The sequence below is a fragment of the Pelobates fuscus genome, chromosome 2, assembly GCF_036172605.1.
Source record: "Pelobates fuscus isolate aPelFus1 chromosome 2, aPelFus1.pri, whole genome shotgun sequence".
NCBI classification, from domain to species: domain Eukaryota; kingdom Metazoa; phylum Chordata; class Amphibia; order Anura; family Pelobatidae; genus Pelobates; species Pelobates fuscus.
This window is the reverse complement of record NC_086318.1, coordinates 76,609,375-76,628,428: the sequence shown is the minus strand read 5'-3', so window position 1 is coordinate 76,628,428 and position 19,054 is coordinate 76,609,375. Positions and strand designations below refer to the sequence as shown.

At 39.8% G+C, this 19,054-nt stretch overlaps 1 protein-coding gene across 1 annotated transcript; it reads left to right on the top strand.

The window, feature by feature from the left end:
* The first annotated feature begins 761 nt into the window (after positions 1–761).
* Positions 762–18,963, top strand: LOC134585500 (galactose-3-O-sulfotransferase 2-like). The gene is made up of 3 exons (XM_063440924.1): positions 762–815; positions 13,850–14,234; positions 18,168–18,963. Exons 2-3 carry the CDS (start codon positions 14,061–14,063, stop codon positions 18,933–18,935), a joined length of 942 nt encoding a protein of 313 aa, XP_063296994.1. The 5' UTR covers positions 762–815; positions 13,850–14,060; the 3' UTR covers positions 18,936–18,963.
* Positions 18,964–19,054: the final 91 nt, after the last annotated feature.

The window sequence follows — 19,054 nt, the reverse complement described above, 5'->3', positions numbered from 1 at the left end:
TCAATAATATATTTTTGATATGCACTTCAAAATATCGAGCGCCACTGTGTTGCTCCAAGCTGGCCTCACTGAGTCTTCCTTCCACTTCCACTTCGTCGGATTTCTTAGCAGCCAGCCAGATAGTGATCGCAGAGTGGCATGATTAGCTCAGCTCCGTGTTCATTCTCCTCATCTTCGTTCCGGACCCGCCCACCTCTAGCACGTGCGGCGTCTTACGTCATCACGTACTGTCCCGCCCCCTCCCCTTCTTTGCCCTGTTTTGCCCCTACCTTTACTGTGCCCTCTTTAACCCTCTCTCACTTGCTGTGCCATTCTTTTTTTCCCTCCCATCCTGTGCCCTTTTTTTCCCCACCTTCCATCTTTTTCCCCCTGCCACTCCTGTGACCTATTTTGCACTTCCTCCCCTCCTGTGACCTTATTTAGCCCCATCCCCTACTGTGCCCTTCTTTTGCTCCCTCCAATCCTGTGCCCATGTTAGCCCCTCTCCCCTCCTCTGCTCTCTTTAGCCCACCTTCTGTGCTATCTTTTGGCCACCATCCACTCCTGTGACCTTATTTAGCCTCCGTGCCCTCTTGAGCTCCCTTCCCCTTCTTTTGCAATCTACTTTTTTCAGTAACAAAAAAATTGTCAGCTTTCCTTTAATTTATATTTTTTTTTTACTGTGAATATTGAATAAATATTCCTAAAATAAATGTATTCCCTTAAATTCTCTGCAGTTCTTCAACTCAAAGCTGGAAGTATATATGCGCAGCTCTCTTTATCTCAACTATAATTGGCTTCACTTTTCAATACTGCAAAATCAATGAATCAATAAGGTATGTGATCAAACATGTATTCATTCAGTGAGGACTCCAACGGTACTGGAGTGTGTCTAAAAGTTGCAGGGCACATTCTGAGCAAAAGCAGACCGTATTGGGTGTGATAATTATTATTAGCATTTATATAACTACAACATATACTGCTGTACAAGTGCAGAAAGGAGTTTATTTAGAGGTGGAGAAGACCCTGCTCAACCAATCTATGAGGATTTGAGGTAGGTGGATATATATCATGTGCCCATAGGCGTGCACCCTAAAGCACAAACACACACACCGTGTATATATACAGGGAGTGCAGAATTATTAGGCAAATGAGTATTTTGACCACATCATCCTCTTTATGCATGTTGTCTTAGTCCAAGCTGTATAGGCTCGAAAGCCTACTACCAATTAAGCATATTAGGTGATGTGCGTCTCTGTAATGAGAAGGGGTGTGGTCTAATGACATCAACACCCTATATCAGGTGTGCATAATTATTAGGCAACTTCCTTTCCTTTGGCAAAATGGGTCAAAAGAAGGACTTGACAGGCTCAGAAAAGTCAAAAATAGTGAGATATCTTGCAGAGGGATGCAGCACTCTTAAAATTGCAAAGCTTCTGAAGCGTGATCATCGAACAATCAAGCGTTTCATTCAAAATAGTCAACAGGGTCGCAAGAAGCGTGTGGAGAAACCAAGGCGCAAAATAACTGCCCATGAACTGAGAAAAGTCAAGCGTGCAGCTGCCAAGATGCCACTTGCCACCAGTTTGGCCATATTTCAGAGCTGCAACATCACTGGAGTGCCCAAAAGCACAAGGTGTGCAATACTCAGAGACATGGCCAAGGTAAGAAAGGCTGAAAGACGACCACCACTGAACAAGACACACAAGCTGAAACGTCAAGACTGGGCCAAGAAATATCTCAAGACTGATTTTTCTAAGGTTTTATGGACTGATGAAATGAGAGTGAGTCTTGATGGGCCAGATGGATGGGCCCGTGGCTGGATTGGTAAAGGGCAGAGAGCTCCAGTCCGACTCAGACGCCAGCAAGGTGGAGATGGAGTACTGGTTTGGGCTGGTATCATCAAAGATGAGCTTGTGGGGCCTTTTCGGGTTGAGGATGGAGTCAAGCTCAACTCCCAGTCCTGAAGACACCTTCTTCAAGCAGTGGTACAGGAAGAAGTCTGCATCCTTCAAGAAAAACATGATTTTCATTCAGGACAATGCTCCATCACACGCGTCCAAGTACTCCACAGCGTGGCTGGCAAGAAAGGGTATAAAAGAAGAAAATCTAATGACATGGCCTCCTTGTTCACCTGATCTGAACCCCATTGAGAACCTGTGGTCCATCATCAAATGTGAGATTTACAAGGAGGGAAAACAGTACACCTCTCTGAACAGTATCTGGGAGGCTGTGGTTGCTGCTGCACGCAATGTTGATGGTGAACAGATCAAAACACTGACAGAATCCATGTATGACAGGCTTTTGAGTGTCCTCGCAAAGAAAGGTCACTGATTTGTTTTTGTTTTGTTTTTGAATGTCTGAAATGTATATTTGTGAATGTTGAGATGTTATATTGGTTTCACTGGTAAAAATAAATAATTGAAATGGGTATATATTTGTTTTTTGTTAAGTTGCCTAATAATTATGCACAGTAATAGTCACCTGCACACACAGATATCCCCCTAAAATAGCTATAACTAAAAACAAACTAAAAACTACTTCCAAAAATATTCAGCTTTGATATTAATGAGTTTTTTGGGTTCATTGAGAACATGGTTGTTGTTCAATAATAAAATTAATCCTCAAAAATACAACTTGCCTAATAATTCTGCACTCCCTGTATATATATATTTATATATATATATATATATATACACACACACACACACACATACATACATACACACACATATACTGCTGTGTGTGTGTGTGTAGGCGCTGTGTGTGTGTGAAGGCGTTGTGTGTGTAAGGTTGCTGTGTGTGTAAGGGCGCTTTATGTGTGTGTAAGGGTGCTGTGTGTGTGTGAAGGCATTGTGTGTGTGTGTGTGTGTGAAGGCGCTGTGTGTGTATGGGTGCTGTGTGTGTGTAAGGGTGCTGTTAGTGTGTACATGTGAGGGTGATGTGTGTAAGGGTGCTGTTAGTGTGTATGTGTAAGGGTGCTGTGTGTGTAGATGCTGTGTGTGGGGGGTGTGGTTTGTGTGCTGTATGTGGGTGCTGTGTGTGTGTGCTGTATGTTTAGGGGATTGTGTGTATTGTGTGGGGGCCGTTTAGTAAATATCCCTCCTCCCTTCTTACCTTATGTAGGGAAGGGGGACCTTGCTGCTGCTGCCTTCCCTGGTGGTCCAGTGGAGAGCCTGCAGGGCTAGAGTACACTCTTGCGAGATCTGAGCGTTGCCACGGCAATGCTCAGATCTCGCGAGAGGAACCCGGCAGAGCTGCTGGCAAGAGCTCCCCGGGTCCTCTCCTGCCTCCCTCACTGCCTGTGGGCCGGTGAGGGGAGGTTTAGAGCAGAGCCGGCGCTCAGATAGCGACGGCTCTGCATGGACCGACAGGGGGGATCCTGAGATCTCCCCTGCCGGTCTCACTCCATAGCGCGTACCGCGGGGATTAGGGTGTGCCCAGGCACACCCGGCACACGCCTATGCATGTGCCTTTCCCAAGGACACATACTGGTGAGGTGGCCTGACCAGGACTTGAATCTAGGTTTCCTTGTATATTCCTTGTATATTGAAGTTCACAGAAATTAACAGAATGGGTTAAAAAAGAAAATAGGAAATATGAATGTAAAAGGAAAAATGACAGAGTGAAAAGACATTAATCTGTTTTGAAACGGCACAGGGAAAGTAAGGAGGGGGGTGTACAATGCCCTCCACTAATATTGGCACCCTTGTAAATATGAGCAAAGAAAGCTGTGAAAATTGTCTTCATTGTTTAACCTTTTAATCTTTTGTTCAAAAAATGCACAAAAATGCTCTGCTCTCATGGATTTCAAACAATTGCAAACACAGCACAGGTTTTTCCCCCTCCAAAAAAAATCTTTGTTAAATATATGTGTGGCACAATTATTGCCACCCCTATGAATTATTTTGAGACAAATATATTTATAAGTATATAAGTATATTCCCATTGATATTTTATATTTTTTTTAGTACACTTGGGTTATTAGGAGCAGGAACTTGTTCAACCATGCTTTCCTGTTTCAAGGGGTATAAATATGAGGTAACACATAGGTCAAATTCCATTGGTCATTCATCACAGTGGGTAAGACCAAGGAATATAGCTGTGATGTGTGACTACATATTATTGAGCTTCACAAAATATGAAGTGGCTTTAAGAAAAGCATCGAAATGCCCATTCCCACCATCAGGGGAATAATTAAGATGATCCGGTTAACTGGAAATCAACCTGGAAGAGGAAGTGTGTGTCTGTATTGACTCAATGCACTGTGAAGAAGATGGTTCAAGTGGCCAAAAAATCTCCAATAATAACAGCTGGAAAATTGCAGCTGTTAGATGTGCCTTGGGGTCAGAAAGTCTCCTACATTACCACAAGTAGTTTGTAAGGGTTTTCAGATTTGTCAGACACTATTGAACTTCAAATGGAATTGAGTTGTATGGCCAGAGGAAACCAAAATAAAGCTTTCTGGCACTAAACATCAGAGTTTGACTTGGTGCATACAAAGAGGTAGCCAAACGGAATAGCACCTCATGCCTACACTTAAATATGGCAGTGGCTCTTTTATATTTTGGGGTTGTTTTTCTGTCAGAGAACCTGGACATTATAGATATTAAATAAACACCTGACTGCCTCTGCCAGAATGCTTAAAATGAGCTGTAGTCTGATAATCCAGCATAATCCATCAAAATCAACACAAAAATGGTTTACACACCACAAAATCATGATCCTGCTATGGCCATAACAGTTCCCTAACTTGATCTCCATACAAAATAGGTGGGTTGAACTGAAGATGAGAGTCCACATGCATCAGTATTTTTGTGTATTTATTTGAACAACAGCTTAAAAGGTTAACCTCTTAACGCCATTAGGGCGTACTATGCAGTCCTGCATTAAGTGAGCCTAAACACTGCTAGGGCGGCATAGATCCCCGGCCGCCATTTACTTACCTGTACCAGAGATCCACGGCGATCCTGGTCCTGGGGGGCTGCCTGTCTCCTGACATTTTGGCCCTCCATGGCCATGTGATCGTGACAGACTTTGCGATCACATGACCGTGATAGCAGTCTATGAGACTGACTGCAGAGGAACTGTGAGTTTTTTTAAAATATTTTTAAAAAGTTAGAATCAAACATGAAAATAATATATCATACATGTATAATATATTATAAGTCAATTAAAGCATCTGATTAGCATACTATACATAAATAATATATCTAAATAAATTATTTAATTATAAGTGTATTTTGGTATTAATATATATATATATATATATATATTAATACCAAAATGCACTTAGTATCTAATTATATATGTAATATATATGTATAACATATTAATCAGGAGCTTTAATTAACTTATAATATATCATACATATAATTCTAAATAACATACATAAAATAAAAAATACAAACTATATGTAATATCATAAGCATATCTTGATAGGATACACGTTTTTTTCAATTTTGGCGCGATATCGCTTTAAAAGCCCGTCGGTTCGCGCATGCGCAATAGTAACTTCACGACGCCGATGCTACTGCGCATGCCCCGCCCTCCGAACCCGGAAGTAGCACCCAGCCGGTGCAAACAAGCAAGCAAAGAACTCTGCAAGCCTCCAATCTCTCTCCAGCATGAGCAATACAAAGCACAACAGAAGAAGAATATACACACATTCAGGGTAAGACCAATGAATATTTTCAGTCACTTACCCAGCTTCTCTTCTGCCACAATCTCTGAGGGGGTTATTGATGCTTGAAGGGGAATTTTTAAGGATACACCGACCCCACATCATTTTAAATTTTTAAAACAGCCTTGTTATTCCATTGATGTGGTACATATACTATAATGTACCTTAACTCAGTTAGTCCTGCTCTTGCAGGCTGATTACTGAGTTCTTCAAATAAAGAGAGGCTGAACTTTATCTGGTAAGAACCCATGGTACACATTGGAAGGTGGCCTCAAAATAAAATCTAGTATAGGTATAATTCCAGTTTTTCCTGCTAATGACAGAAAAAAAGACTGTGGGTTAGAGGGAGGAGGCACCTTTTATACCTACAGTCTGGTTATAATTGATTAATTGTTTCCTGTCCTGTTCCTGTTAGTGATGCTGCCATGAATGGCCAGGAAATATATATATATATATATATATATATATATATATATATATATACATACACACACACACACCTCAAAATACACTTAAAATAATATTTTATTTTTCTATATATACACACATTTAAATAAATATATATATATATATATATATATATATATATATATATATATATATATATGTGTGTGTGTGTGTGTGTATTTATGTACATGTGTGTGTGTATATATATATATATATATATATATATATATATATATATATATATATATATATATTCCTCATGTATATTTACCTATTTTTCACATAATTAATGCATTTTAGTAATTATAATTTAAGGGACCTGCCTGACAACCCAGACAGAAAGTCCAAAGGATTTAATTTACAAGCCCTATATTTAACCCTTTAATTTTCCAAAACCTCATAAGACCTTTACATATGGGGTACTGTTGTACTCGTGAGACTACGCTGAACACACATATGAGTGTTTTGAAACAATAAAACTTGTAATGATGATGATATCATCAGTGAAAGTGCAGATTTTGTGTGATAATGTGGCTAAGTAGCTACTACAAAAGACCGATCTTACCCAAAGTTGAATGCCCTGGGTTGTCTACTTTTTTGAATGGTATGCCATGATGGGGGTAATTCTCACTCCTGGGCTGCCATACTGTCTCAAAGGCAGCGTAGGTCACCTAAGCAATATGGCAAACTGAAATGAGAAAACCCTATATTTTTCCCTATAATACTATAATGAAAATAACCAGGAACTGAATAAACCTCACATAAATATAGTTGAAATCAAAAGAGACAGCAATATTAGTACAATATCAATAATATATAATAGGAAATCCAAAAATTAAGAAGTCTAAAAATAAGTGCATAATATATATATATAGGTGCTCCCTCGGGTCTCACAGATCGATCTCTGGTATGTGTCTGGATTTGGCAGGCGGCAAGCTAAAGTCTGTTGTAATAGGTTTCTAAAAGTTTAATGCCTTATATGTTTTGTAGGGATCCTGCCCCACTTCAGAGACTGTAGAGACTTAGGAACTTTTTCCTTTAGCATTTCAGGATTAACTGCCTCTTCTCTCCCAGCTTGATGGGGTTAATTTTCATTTTTGAACTGCCATACGGTCGCAAAGGTAACATAGGCCCAGCAAACCAATCTGGCAAATTTCAATGTGTAAAATTGAAAAAGGGGAAAACCCTATATTTGACCCTGTAACTTTCCAATACCCCATAAAACCTGTTCATTGGGGGGGAGGGGGGATTACTGTTGTACTCGTAAGACATCACTGAACACAAAAACGTGTATTTTATTGCAGCAAATCTAGCAGTATTATGACATTCACAGTTAAAATACATTGTTTTCAAATTTAATTATGTTTTATATATTCATATTTGATGTGAAATGAAAGCCCTGTTTCTCCTGTACAAAATGATATATAATAAGTGTGTGTATACTTAATATGAAAGAGGTAGATTATGGTTGAACAAACATATAGCACAAATTCTACACGTTTTGCTTACGTTTTGTTTTTGACAGAACGTGTACAATTGACTCCATCCTTAAGGGGTTAAACAATAAAGAATTTTTCACAGCCTTCTTTGCTCATATTTAGCAATGATGCCAATATTAGTGGTGGGCACTGTTAATGTATGTGTCTATACATACATAGGTTGTGTATTCTCTAACAAGTATGTATAAACAAGTGTGTACAAATTCATGTGTCTACCTAAAGGTTGTGCCTTTTCTAACAAGTATGTATAAATGTATCTGTCTACCTAAAAGCTATTTATCTAAATGCTTGCAAACAGTCGACGAAAGTCTAATTTCCCATTTAGTTTTAATACTACTATAGTATATTTATATTGTAGCTTCAATATAATGGAAAATTTACTCATACTTACCGTAATTTTCTTTTCCTGGCTATTATTCATGGCAGCATATACACATGGGTTAGCTCCTCCCCTTACAGCCGATAGGACAGGAAAACCACCAAGGTTTTAAAAGGAGGCTCCATCCCTAAGGTCCTCAGTCAGTTTACAAGCTCTACAGTACATAAATAGAGACATTAATGGGTGGGAAGTATATGCTGCCATGAATAATAGCCAGGAAAAGAAAATTACGGTAAGTATGAGTAAATTTTCCATTTTCCAGGCTAATCATGGCAGCATATACACATGGGGAATACCCACGCTTACAAAGGGAGGGACAGAATAGCCAATCAAATAATCAGAATAATTCAACATAGATAGAAGAATTAACTGAGTTAAGTACTTGAGTACCAAATTGTGCATCACAGACTGTTTTAACGAACAGTATGAAATGCCAGACAAACGTGTCTAAAGAGGTTCAAATGCTAGCTAACAAAAAGTGTCAGCGGAAACCATTACCATGGCAACCCATGATGCTGCAACAGCATGAGAGGAGAGTGCCCTGATACCCTCCAGCACAGGTAGAGAACGGACGTGACGTCCAAATTGTGCCTCACGAATTACTTCAATGTCCAATATGTAATGCAGGACAAACTATTTCAAAGAGGTCCAAATGCCAACTTTACAAAGTTTCAGCAGAGACCATTGCCATGGAAGCCCACGAGATGCTGTAACAGTACTAGTGGAGAATGCCCCAAATCCTTTGGTACAGGTAGAGAATGGCATTGAAAGGCTCTCACTTTAGGCAGGATCTCTGGTGCTACCAGCAAGACAACCATATCCTGTTGAAATTCAGTGAATGGGGGTACACAGGGTCAAGCCTGGAGTTCACCCATTTTCCTTGCTGGGGTACTAGCCACGAGCACTTTCTGTGCTACCACCATGAAAGCACCTTCTAGAGGTTTGAATAATGGTTCAGTCAGGGCCCATGAGAGCAGTGGTACGTCACACATTGGCTTCACCACACTCCGTGGAGGCATGATTTCATTCAATGCCTATATGAAGCAAAGTGCAGCTAAGTGCACACATTCACCTTGCTGAGGTACAAGTCACCAGCAACAGCAACGTCTGGGCTAAAATCATGGAAGCTCCTGCTAGAAGTTCAGTCAGAGTCTGTGAGACCAGTGGTACGTCACATATTGGTTTCAACACCCTCAGCGGAGGCTTTAGTTCAATTGTTGCTTATATGAAGCAAAGCACAAGGGATATCAACGCTCAATCGGTACCCTTCAGTACAGGTAGAGAATGACCTAGATAAGCATTCACCATAGGCAGGATCTTCAGATGCCAAATGCAAGATGACCATATCTGTTGAAAAGTAGTGAAAGGGGGTTCACAGGATCAAGCCTGGAGTTCACCCATTTTCCTTGCTGGGGTACCAGCCACCAGCACTTTCTGTGCTACCACCATGGAAGCTCATTCTAGAGGTTCGAATAATGGTTCAGTCAGGGCCCGTGAGACCAGTGGTACGTCACATATTGGCTTCACCACACTCAGTGGAGGCATGATTTCAATCAATGCCTATATGAAGCAAAGTGCAGCTAAGTGCTCCTCTAGAGTGTTATAACACAGAACCTTTCAAGGCCTGAACGAGGAGTAATTCCAACAGACAAAAGCATGTCAAGCTTAGTAAAGCCTGTATAGGATTGTAAGAGGATCTCAATGACCGTCTCAGGGATGCCTATACTAATATGGACCCCTGCATCAACACCAGAACTTGAGGATCCTGGTGTGTCATGGGGCCTTGTAATAGGTCTGGACATACAGGAATTTCCCTTGGAGGTTCCAGAATCATCTTATTCATCATAGGAATTTGAGTCGACACGGTCTTCCACTGTCACCTTCTGCATTGCCTTCTTAGGAAAGTCGAAAACAGGAAAATATGTACATCAGACTAAAATTCTAAATTTGAGTCAGTGTATCCTGAACCTGAGCATTCTGGTCCTAGCATGTAAAAAATACTTCTGGACCTGGTAGGTCCAAGAAATGGCCATCAGATCTATGTAGGGTATCAGACAATCTGCGTCAACCCTGAGGATACGTCAGGACCTGGTTGCCAATCCACCTTGTCCACAGTTATTCAGCTCTAGCAAACAGCCATTGTATTCTGAGCCACTGGTTGTTCTTCTGTGCCCTGATTATGGGCTGGAATTCCATCAATACGTATCTGTGAGACCCATCTTGGTAAATATAGGATACAGTTGCATTGATTTTTGAGCAAATTTGGACCCACTCATTCTTCAGTAAGCATCTGAAGTGAAGAAGAACCTTGAAAATGACTCTTAGTTCCATACAAATGAATGGAAATATTGTGCAACATGTTCCAAACACTGTGCAACCAATCTTATAAAAACTGGAATTCGAGCTAATAATCGACCAATGAGGTTCTGTTCACAGGAAACTCAGAGATCTAATCCCTCTTTCAGCTGCCAGGGAAGGTGTAACTCCACTGATGGGGGACATAGTAAGTGGCTGACTCCAATAATCTTTCTCTTGTTGGATCAAGATAGGAAGGATCTGTAAGGAATCCAGAGATGCCATTGGGCCCATCTGACAAGTCTGCTGGTGGAAGCCAGGATTCCTAGTAGTTGTATCTATTTTCTTGCTGTTACCAAGCAGAAATGAAGAAACTGGGAGAGAAAACCTTTACAATCTGTGGAACTGTTCCCGAGATAGGGAAAAGCAGAGCATAGAATTTTCCACTCGGGAATGTCAACCACTGAGCTGGTCTGAAACTGCTTTTCTTGATATTCATCAAGCAGCCAAACTTTAGGAGTTATGAAAGAACTATATACCTCTGTGTGCCTGCCTTCTGAGGGTCTAAGGCTATCAGAAGTAGATCCTCCAGCTAATGGAACCAGGTGGAGTTCTGGACTCTCAATAACACTATAAGCACATATAAAGATTCTTGGGGCCACATTGAGGCCAAATGGTAGGTTCTCTTCTGAGCTAATGTCGAAGATCTCTGCAGATTGGACTGAAAATAAGCATCCTTGAGATATATAGAGGTAAGGAAATTATCCTTCCAGATTGCTTGAGATATGGATCTGCTTGACTCCATCCCGAAGACTCTGACATTCAGCCTCTTGTTGGCCCCTCTTATGTCCAATGTAGGCTTTCCTGTGCTTTTCCTCTAAGCACCAGAAGAGAGGCGAAACTTGTCCCTGGAACTGCTCTTGTTCTGGGACCTAAAAAAAAAATATCACCTCTTCGTCCAGAAGGCTTCTTCCTTCAGTGCTTTACCTTTTGATTCATTGGTCTTAATACTCCTGTTGGTATGGGGACTCCTGTGCCCGTTAAGAAAAAAACTCCAGTCTATATCAATCTGGACCATGGATACCACACACAAGCCTCCAGAGTATGATGAGCCCAGGTATGTGTGATCAGAAAAAATGAGTCTCCTAGTACCGGAGGAGATATGTTCATTGCTGAAGAGCAAAACGACTGCGTTATAGCTCCATTAGAACCTTGAAAGGCAGGTTTACCAACTGCCATGAGTCACCTCTGGAGTATTCCCTGCAGGGCCAGCAGCTCCATGTATCTCAGAAATACTGGTCACTGGAGGTTCTCCGGTCTGACTATGACTATGAGGAGCTGAGATCCTTGGAACTTCCATCCTAAGGTACCAATATCTTGCAGCCCTCATTCACCTTTTCAATGGAATTATCCAAAGTTTCCCCAAACAGCACCACCCCTTCAAATAGAATGGTGTAGAGGGCAGACTTGGAGGATGAGTCATCATCCCAGAAATAGAACCATAATGCTTTCCTAGCTGCTATAGACAAAGCCATTTGATCCAGAGAATATCCTAGTTACATCTAGGGAAGTTTCTGTGAATAAGTCAGTTGTAACCTGAAGACTTCAGACTGCCTCTTCAATCTTGGCTTTTAATATCTCTCTCCATAGTAGCCTTGAGATCTTAAATCACATATTTCATGTTTGTAGAAACAGCAGCGGAAGTCACAGCTGGCTGGCCTCCTGCAATGGTAGGCGTAAAATAGGATAGGTCTGCGTCCACCTATGATCCATAAGTGTGCAACTTAGGTGGTGTAGTTCTGGGGTTGGAAATAACTTCCTCCACAGGGTAAAGCCTGGCCTCTTTTCTTACCCCTAAGGCCTCTGGAACTTACTTTGTAAGCCCTGCCTGCATGTCATGTGGCTGCACAGTGATAGGTCATGCTGAAGCGACAACCTTCTGGAGGAAGTCAGTGCATAACCGATTCCTTCCACTGTTTTCACCTCATAACCAGATTGAAGAATCAGACACCTGATAAATAATAATAACTAAATATTACCTGTGGTAAGTATTAATAAAAAATGTGCACTGTTAAATTCTATAAGAAAACCAGCGAAACAGCTTTAAAACAGGCTGAAGACAGCACTTATCCATGTCTGGAGACACTGCAAATACTTACCAAATAAGTGTGGTAGGTTTACTGTACTTTTCCCTTTATTTTAGGCACTTTCTGGCAATTGCCCTTATCCAAGATGGCTGCCACAACTTGTATTCCCACAATGCAAGTCATCTGTATTAGGCCCAATAAGGCACAAACTGCACACATGTGGGCCTATTCCGAGTGTGTTTGCTGTTTAGAGACCAGGGAGAGGACTCTGTCTGAAGCCTACATGGCCCCTAAACACCCAGGGTACCGGGAATAAATCACTGGGACCGAGGGGAAGCAAAATAGATAACAAAAGTGCCTGCAAGGGAGTTGAAAAGGCAACCACGTGCAAAAAGTCAAAGTTTAAAGGCACCACAGTCTAAAGGCCTCAAGATATAAAAGGTAACACAGTTTTCAAAATGTATCACAGTTTTAAATATTTCAGTCTTCAAATGCACTGCAGTTTTCCAAATGTACTGCAGTTTCAATACATGCAAAAGTATTAAATGCAAATTTAAATGAAACAGTTTTAAATGCCACACAGCTTAAATGCAACACAGCTTAACCCCTTAAGGACATATGACATGTGGGACATGTCATGATTCCCTTTTATTCCAGAAGTTTGGTCCTTAAGGGGTTAAATGCTTCCTAGCAAAAGCACAACCGCATAATGTACCACAATCTTAAAAATAAGGTACAGCAGTATAATGCACTAGTTTAAAGATATCAAAGCTTAAATGCATCACAGCATAAAAGCACAACTGCATAATGTACTACAGTAAAACAGGCAAATAAAGTAATAAAGATAAAAAACATACATGTCCGTAAGTTAAGGGAGCAAATTGCTCACGTCCTAAGGGCTGTAGGACAGGAAAAAGACTGAGGACCTTAGGGATGGAGCCTCCTTTTAAAACCTTGGTGGTTTTCCTGTCCTATCGGCTGTAAGGGGAGGAGCTAACCCATGTGTATATGCTGCCATGATTAGCCTGGAAAGTGTATCCACACTAGAGTAAGCGCAGGGTTTGGGAATTGTTTTAAACAACAAACTAGGTAACATTGTACAAGGTCAATTAACAGTTGCTAAGGCCAGTAAAGTATTGTCATGTATAAAATGGGGCATTAATTCTTTAGGATGAAAATATAATTTTTCCTCTTTACAAATCAATTGTAAGACCACACATTGAATATGCTGTGCAAATTTTGAACACCTGTCACCATGGCATAAGAAAAGCTGGGATACAAAATTAATAAATGGAATGGTAGATTTGGTAGATTTTAGTTATGAAGAAATGTTAACACAAATTTAAATCTGTTTAGTTTATAAAAACGAGGCTGAACTTGAAGGACACGATTCACTTTTGTAACTATGTAACATATTCCTGTCTAAACCTGAATTTTCAATTTTGTGCAAGTTTTTTTAAATGTACTTATTCTCTTGCAGATGTCATGAACCAATAAATTATAATATCAGTGAACTTTGTCACGAACATCTAAAAAATGTGACGAATGGTCATCTTATTGAAAAAAATACTAAATATTGGCTATTTGACTTTGAGGATTCGTCAGAGAATGTTGGAAGACTCACAGATTCCTGCCAACCAAAAACCCACATATTCTTCCTAAAAACACACAAGACAGCCAGCAGCACAGTCATGAACATTCTGTTCCGTTTCGGAGAAGCTCACAACTTGACCTTTGCCCTTCCATTTGGATCACAGTTTTCATACCCCTATTATTTCACTTCTAAGTATGTTGAAGATTTCTCCATGACAGGAAAGAAGGAGTTTCACATCATGTGCCATCACATGAGGTTCCAGCTCACTGAGGTATCTCCCAAGAACAAAATCCACACATCTAACATCTCCTTAAGAGAACAAAGCTGTAAAATTTTAAATGAGGTTGAAATATGAAAATACACTGATCAGCTAAAAGAGGCTTAGGAGACATTCCCATACATTCCCATATTGTTTTTCAGCACAGTATGAATTAGCAGAAATTTACAGGTGGAGTGAATAACATTAGTTATATTGTTGCAATGGCACCTGTCAAGGGGTGGGATATATTAGGCAGCAAGTGAACAGTAAGTTCTTGAATTTCATGTGTTGGAAGCAGAAGAAATTTGCAAGTGAAAAGAGCAGAAAATTTGGCAAGTGCCAAATAATGATGGTAGATGCTTGGGTCAGAGCATCTCCAAAATAACAAGTCTTGAGGGGTGTTTAATGGTCAGTACCTACCAAAAATGTCTTGGTGCTAGATACCACAGGACATGTTCAGAGGTCTTGTAGAGTCCATGGCTCAAGCTGTTTTGGCAGCATGAGGTAGACCTACATGATATAAGGCAGTTGGATTTAATGTGGTGGCTGATAAGTGAAATTTAGAACTAAAGAAAAAACTCTTAAATATTTATGTGCAACTAATTAAATCTGAAGTACTACTTAATTACACGAGTGTAATAAATCACAAAATATTTTTTTTCTTCCAAGTGTATATAAGAGAATAATGCCGTGCAGGAACATTTCTGCAGGTCCTGGTGGTAGGGAGTGCCAGGATATGCCAGGACATTTGCTTGTGGGTCAGAACCTTATAGGAAAGTACAAAAATGTAAGACTGGAGCAGAAAGATGGAGGAAAAAAAGGAACCTTTAAACAGACATATTAAAAATCTAATAAACAAGCCAGGAAATATTTTCAAATGCCCGTCAAGTTTTGGATAATATAAAGCAGTCTGGGATAATATAAACCAGAAGCTATTAGATACTAGTCAATTAATAATAATCAATGGTAATGCCAGCACTGAACATCAATACAGGGCACCAAACAATGAAAATACACGTGGAAGCAAATTTAGTAATACAGCTAATATCAATGATTCCTCTCTTTGATGACAGAGGCTTAGGATACATTACCATATTGGTTTTTACCACAGTATGAAGTAGCAGAAATGTATGTGTCTTTAAAGGGACACTAAAATGACCAAAACATCTTTATCTTAATAAAGCAGTTTTGGTGTATATTTAATGCCTCTGCAGTCTTAATGCTCATGTATCTGCTATTTAGGAGTTTATTCACTTTGTTCATGCAGCCCTAGTCCCACATTCCTGCATGTAATGTGCACAGCCTTCTTAAACATTTCCTGTAAAGTGAGATCTAACATATATACTTCCTTTACGGCACAATCTGTTGAATTTAGAATTTCTTTTCTCCTGCACTGTTAATAGGTTGCAGGGTTCTGCTGTGTATGATTAAAGTTCAATTTACAGAGCAGGAGATAAAAACTTGTAAATTAAGTTAACAATTTTCAAGTGGAGGTGTAGTAAGGGCTGCATGTCCTGAAACAAAAATGATTTAACTTCTAAATGGCAGAGAATTGAGCATTGAGACTTCAGAGGCATGATCTATACACTAAAACTGCTTTGTTAAGTGAAAGTTGGTTTGTTAACTACAGTGTCCTTTTAACCCCTAATGATGCAGGGCATGCAATGCCATTCTACAAAAGTGGGACTTTAACAAATAACAATCCCTAACGATCGGGCCACCCTGAGAGCAAGGATACTTTCCCGATTGCGATTGGGGGGACTGCCTGACAACCGAGGCAGTCTCCCTTCATTCAATCTTGCCCATCCGAGCCATCATCTTAACACCACGATCACATTACTCGGATCAGCGTAATTGATAGGTTTACTACAGGTGTACTGCATCAACTTATGATTAATAAAAAATAATATAATTATACATAAATAATAAACAAAATACATCCATACATTATATATTGCATATTGATGTCAAATTACACTTAAAACAAAATTATATATATATATATATATATATATATATATATATATATATAAATATATATATATATATATATATATATATGTGTGTGTGTGTGTGTGTGTGTGTATATATATGATATTTTTATTCTAAGTGATATTAATATATATATGAGAATGTAATTTGCAAGCCCTTTATTTGATGCTGTAACTTTCCAAAAACCCATTAAACCTGTACATGGGGACTGGGGGGTGCTATTGTACTTGTGAGACATTTCTTAAACACAAATATGAATGTTTTAGAGCAGTAAAACATATAGTGACAGTCATCAGTGAAAGTGCCACTTTTGTATAATAAATGCAAAAAAAAAACAACATATGAACACTAACTTTGACCAGGGTTTGTGACTAAGTTGGACTGGACATACCCCATTTTTAATACCCTGGGTTGTCTACTTTTGCATATGGTATGCCATGATGGGGGTAATTTGCATTCCTGAGCTGCCATACGGTCTCAAAGGTAATATATGCCCATAAAACCAATCTACCAAATTTCAATGTGTAATGACTGAAATGAGCAAACTCTTTATTTGACCAATGTGTTTTCCAAAACACCATAAAACCTGTACACGGGTGCATCGTTGTACTTGAGTGACATCACAGCACACAAATATGTGTTTTATTGCAGTAAAAGCTAACAGATATTTAATTTCTCACACATTTTTTAAATTTAATTCACATTTAATGATGTTTCATATATAAATTTGAAAATAAATGAAAGCCCTATTTCTCCTGAACAAAATTATATATAATAAGTGTGGCTGCACTTAATATGCAATAACTAAATTATGGTTGAACCAACATAACTCAAATTCTATGTTTTGTTTTGGTCAGAACAATTGTCTCCCTCTTAAGGGGTTAAGCATTGCCCACTGTTTGTGGATATACTATCTTGGCATTCTCTAATCAATTCACATTAAATAAAATGCAAAAGCATTGTACCCTCAAGTTGTGTTGATTAATAGTCCTATTTTTTCCTGTAAACTTCTAGGAACAAAACTCTTTCTAAACATGGGAAAAGTGGAAAAAAATTATTCTGGGAGAAACCATTCTGAAGTGTGTGTGTGTGGTGTGTGTGTGTGGGAGAGTCTGTCTTTGAGGTTGATGTGTGTGAGAGTGCTGTGTGTGAAGGTGCTGTGTGTGAGGGTGATGTGTGTGAGGGGTATGTGTATGAGGGGTATGTGTGTGAGGGTGCTGTGTGTGAGGGTGCTGTGTGTGAGGGTGCTGTGTGTGAGGGTGCTGTGTGTGAGGGTGATGTGTGTGAGGGTGATGTGTGTGTGTGCATATGTTAGGAGGAATTGTGTGGTGGGGGGTAAAAAAAAAAACAAAAAACAGACATTATATCCCTCCCCCTTCCTTCTTACCTATAGCCTGGGAGGGGTGACCGTGCTGCTATCCCTGGTGGTGCTAGTGGTGAGTGAACTCTAGCCTGTGAGGCTAGAGTTCCCTCTCATAACATCGGGGACATTGCCATGGCAACATTCCAGATCTCGCGAGAGGAACCCAGTAGAGCAAGATAGAGATTCGCCAGGTCTTCCTCTCCCTCCATCGCCAGCATCATGTCTGTGCAAGTGGGCCGGTGAGGGAGATTTTCGATCTCCCCACTGGCCCATCATGGAAAACAGCGGGGCCAGCGCTCGGATAGTGCTGGCCCTGCATGGACTGACTGGGGAGATCCTGTGACCTCCCCTGCCGGCCTCAACCCATGGACATCGCAGCCCACCGGGCATTTGCCCGGTGTGCCAGATAGCCAGTCCGGGCCTGGATCATGACCATAAATTAAACAAAAAACTGCAGCTCATCTTTGAGTTAATGAGAGTAATCATATAGCCCTATACAAAAAACAGACCAGTTTGGGAATGTGAGAATAGTTTTCCAAGTGTCTTAAAAAATTACATGAAATAATAACTTTTTGATTGATTTTTCTTAGGTGGAAAAGGTGATGCCTAGCGATACATTTTATTTCACTATTCTACGGAACCCAGTTTCTCAAATGGAATCATACTTTTCATATTATAACAGTCAATCTACATTTCTTGGTGCTAAAAGTTTAGAAGACTTCTTCAGCAACACATCAAAATATTACATTGGCACAAAGAGTTCCAATGCCAAGAACTCAATGGCTTTTGATTTGGGTTTTGACAACAATGGACGAGAATCTACAAAGCACTTTAAACTTATGTGTCAGGCAGTAGACATCATGTTTGACCTGGTGCTATTATCAGACTACTTTGATGAATCTTTAGTGCTTTTGAAGAATGCACTTTGTTGGACTTTTGAAGATATTCTATCAATTCCACTTAACAGAAGAAGCAAACATACAAAACAAGCACTCTCTAAAGAAACCCAGGAGAAGATCAAAAACTGGAATCAGTTAGACTGGAATCTGTATGTCTACTTTAATAGGTCTTTCTGGAATAAGGTGGACAACTTTGGGAGAAAGAGAATGGAGAATGAAGTAGAGGAGCTTCGGACAAAGAGGACTGAAATTGCTCAGCTCTGCTTACAAGGTGAGGTGGATCCTAACCAAATGCAAGACAAATCTCTAAAACCCTACCAGTCAGGAATAGCAAGAATCCTTGGACACAACCTGATGCCAGGATTAAAAGAAAGTGACAGCCTTTTATGCCAAAAACTAATTACTCCAGAACTTCAGTATACGGAACTATTGAAAAATAGAGCAAAAATGAAGGTTTAGTCTACAATAATACAAAAAACTTACCATCTCAGTATCTCTTTCTGCTCTTTATTTATTTTTAACAATACTTTGAAAATCACTACAATGCTGCAAGTTTAAGGTTAATAGTAGAAGTGCCA

Bases quoted from the DNA above. Each gene is read 5' to 3' on its own strand.
- LOC134585500 (XM_063440924.1), top strand. From the start codon at position 14,061: ATGAACATTCTGTTCCGTTTCGGAGAAGCTCACAACTTGACCTTTGCC. The intron at 14,235-18,167 runs GTATCTCCCAAG...GATTTTTCTTAG, and splicing joins TGAGGTTCCAGCTCACTGAG to GTGGAAAAGGTGATGCCTAG.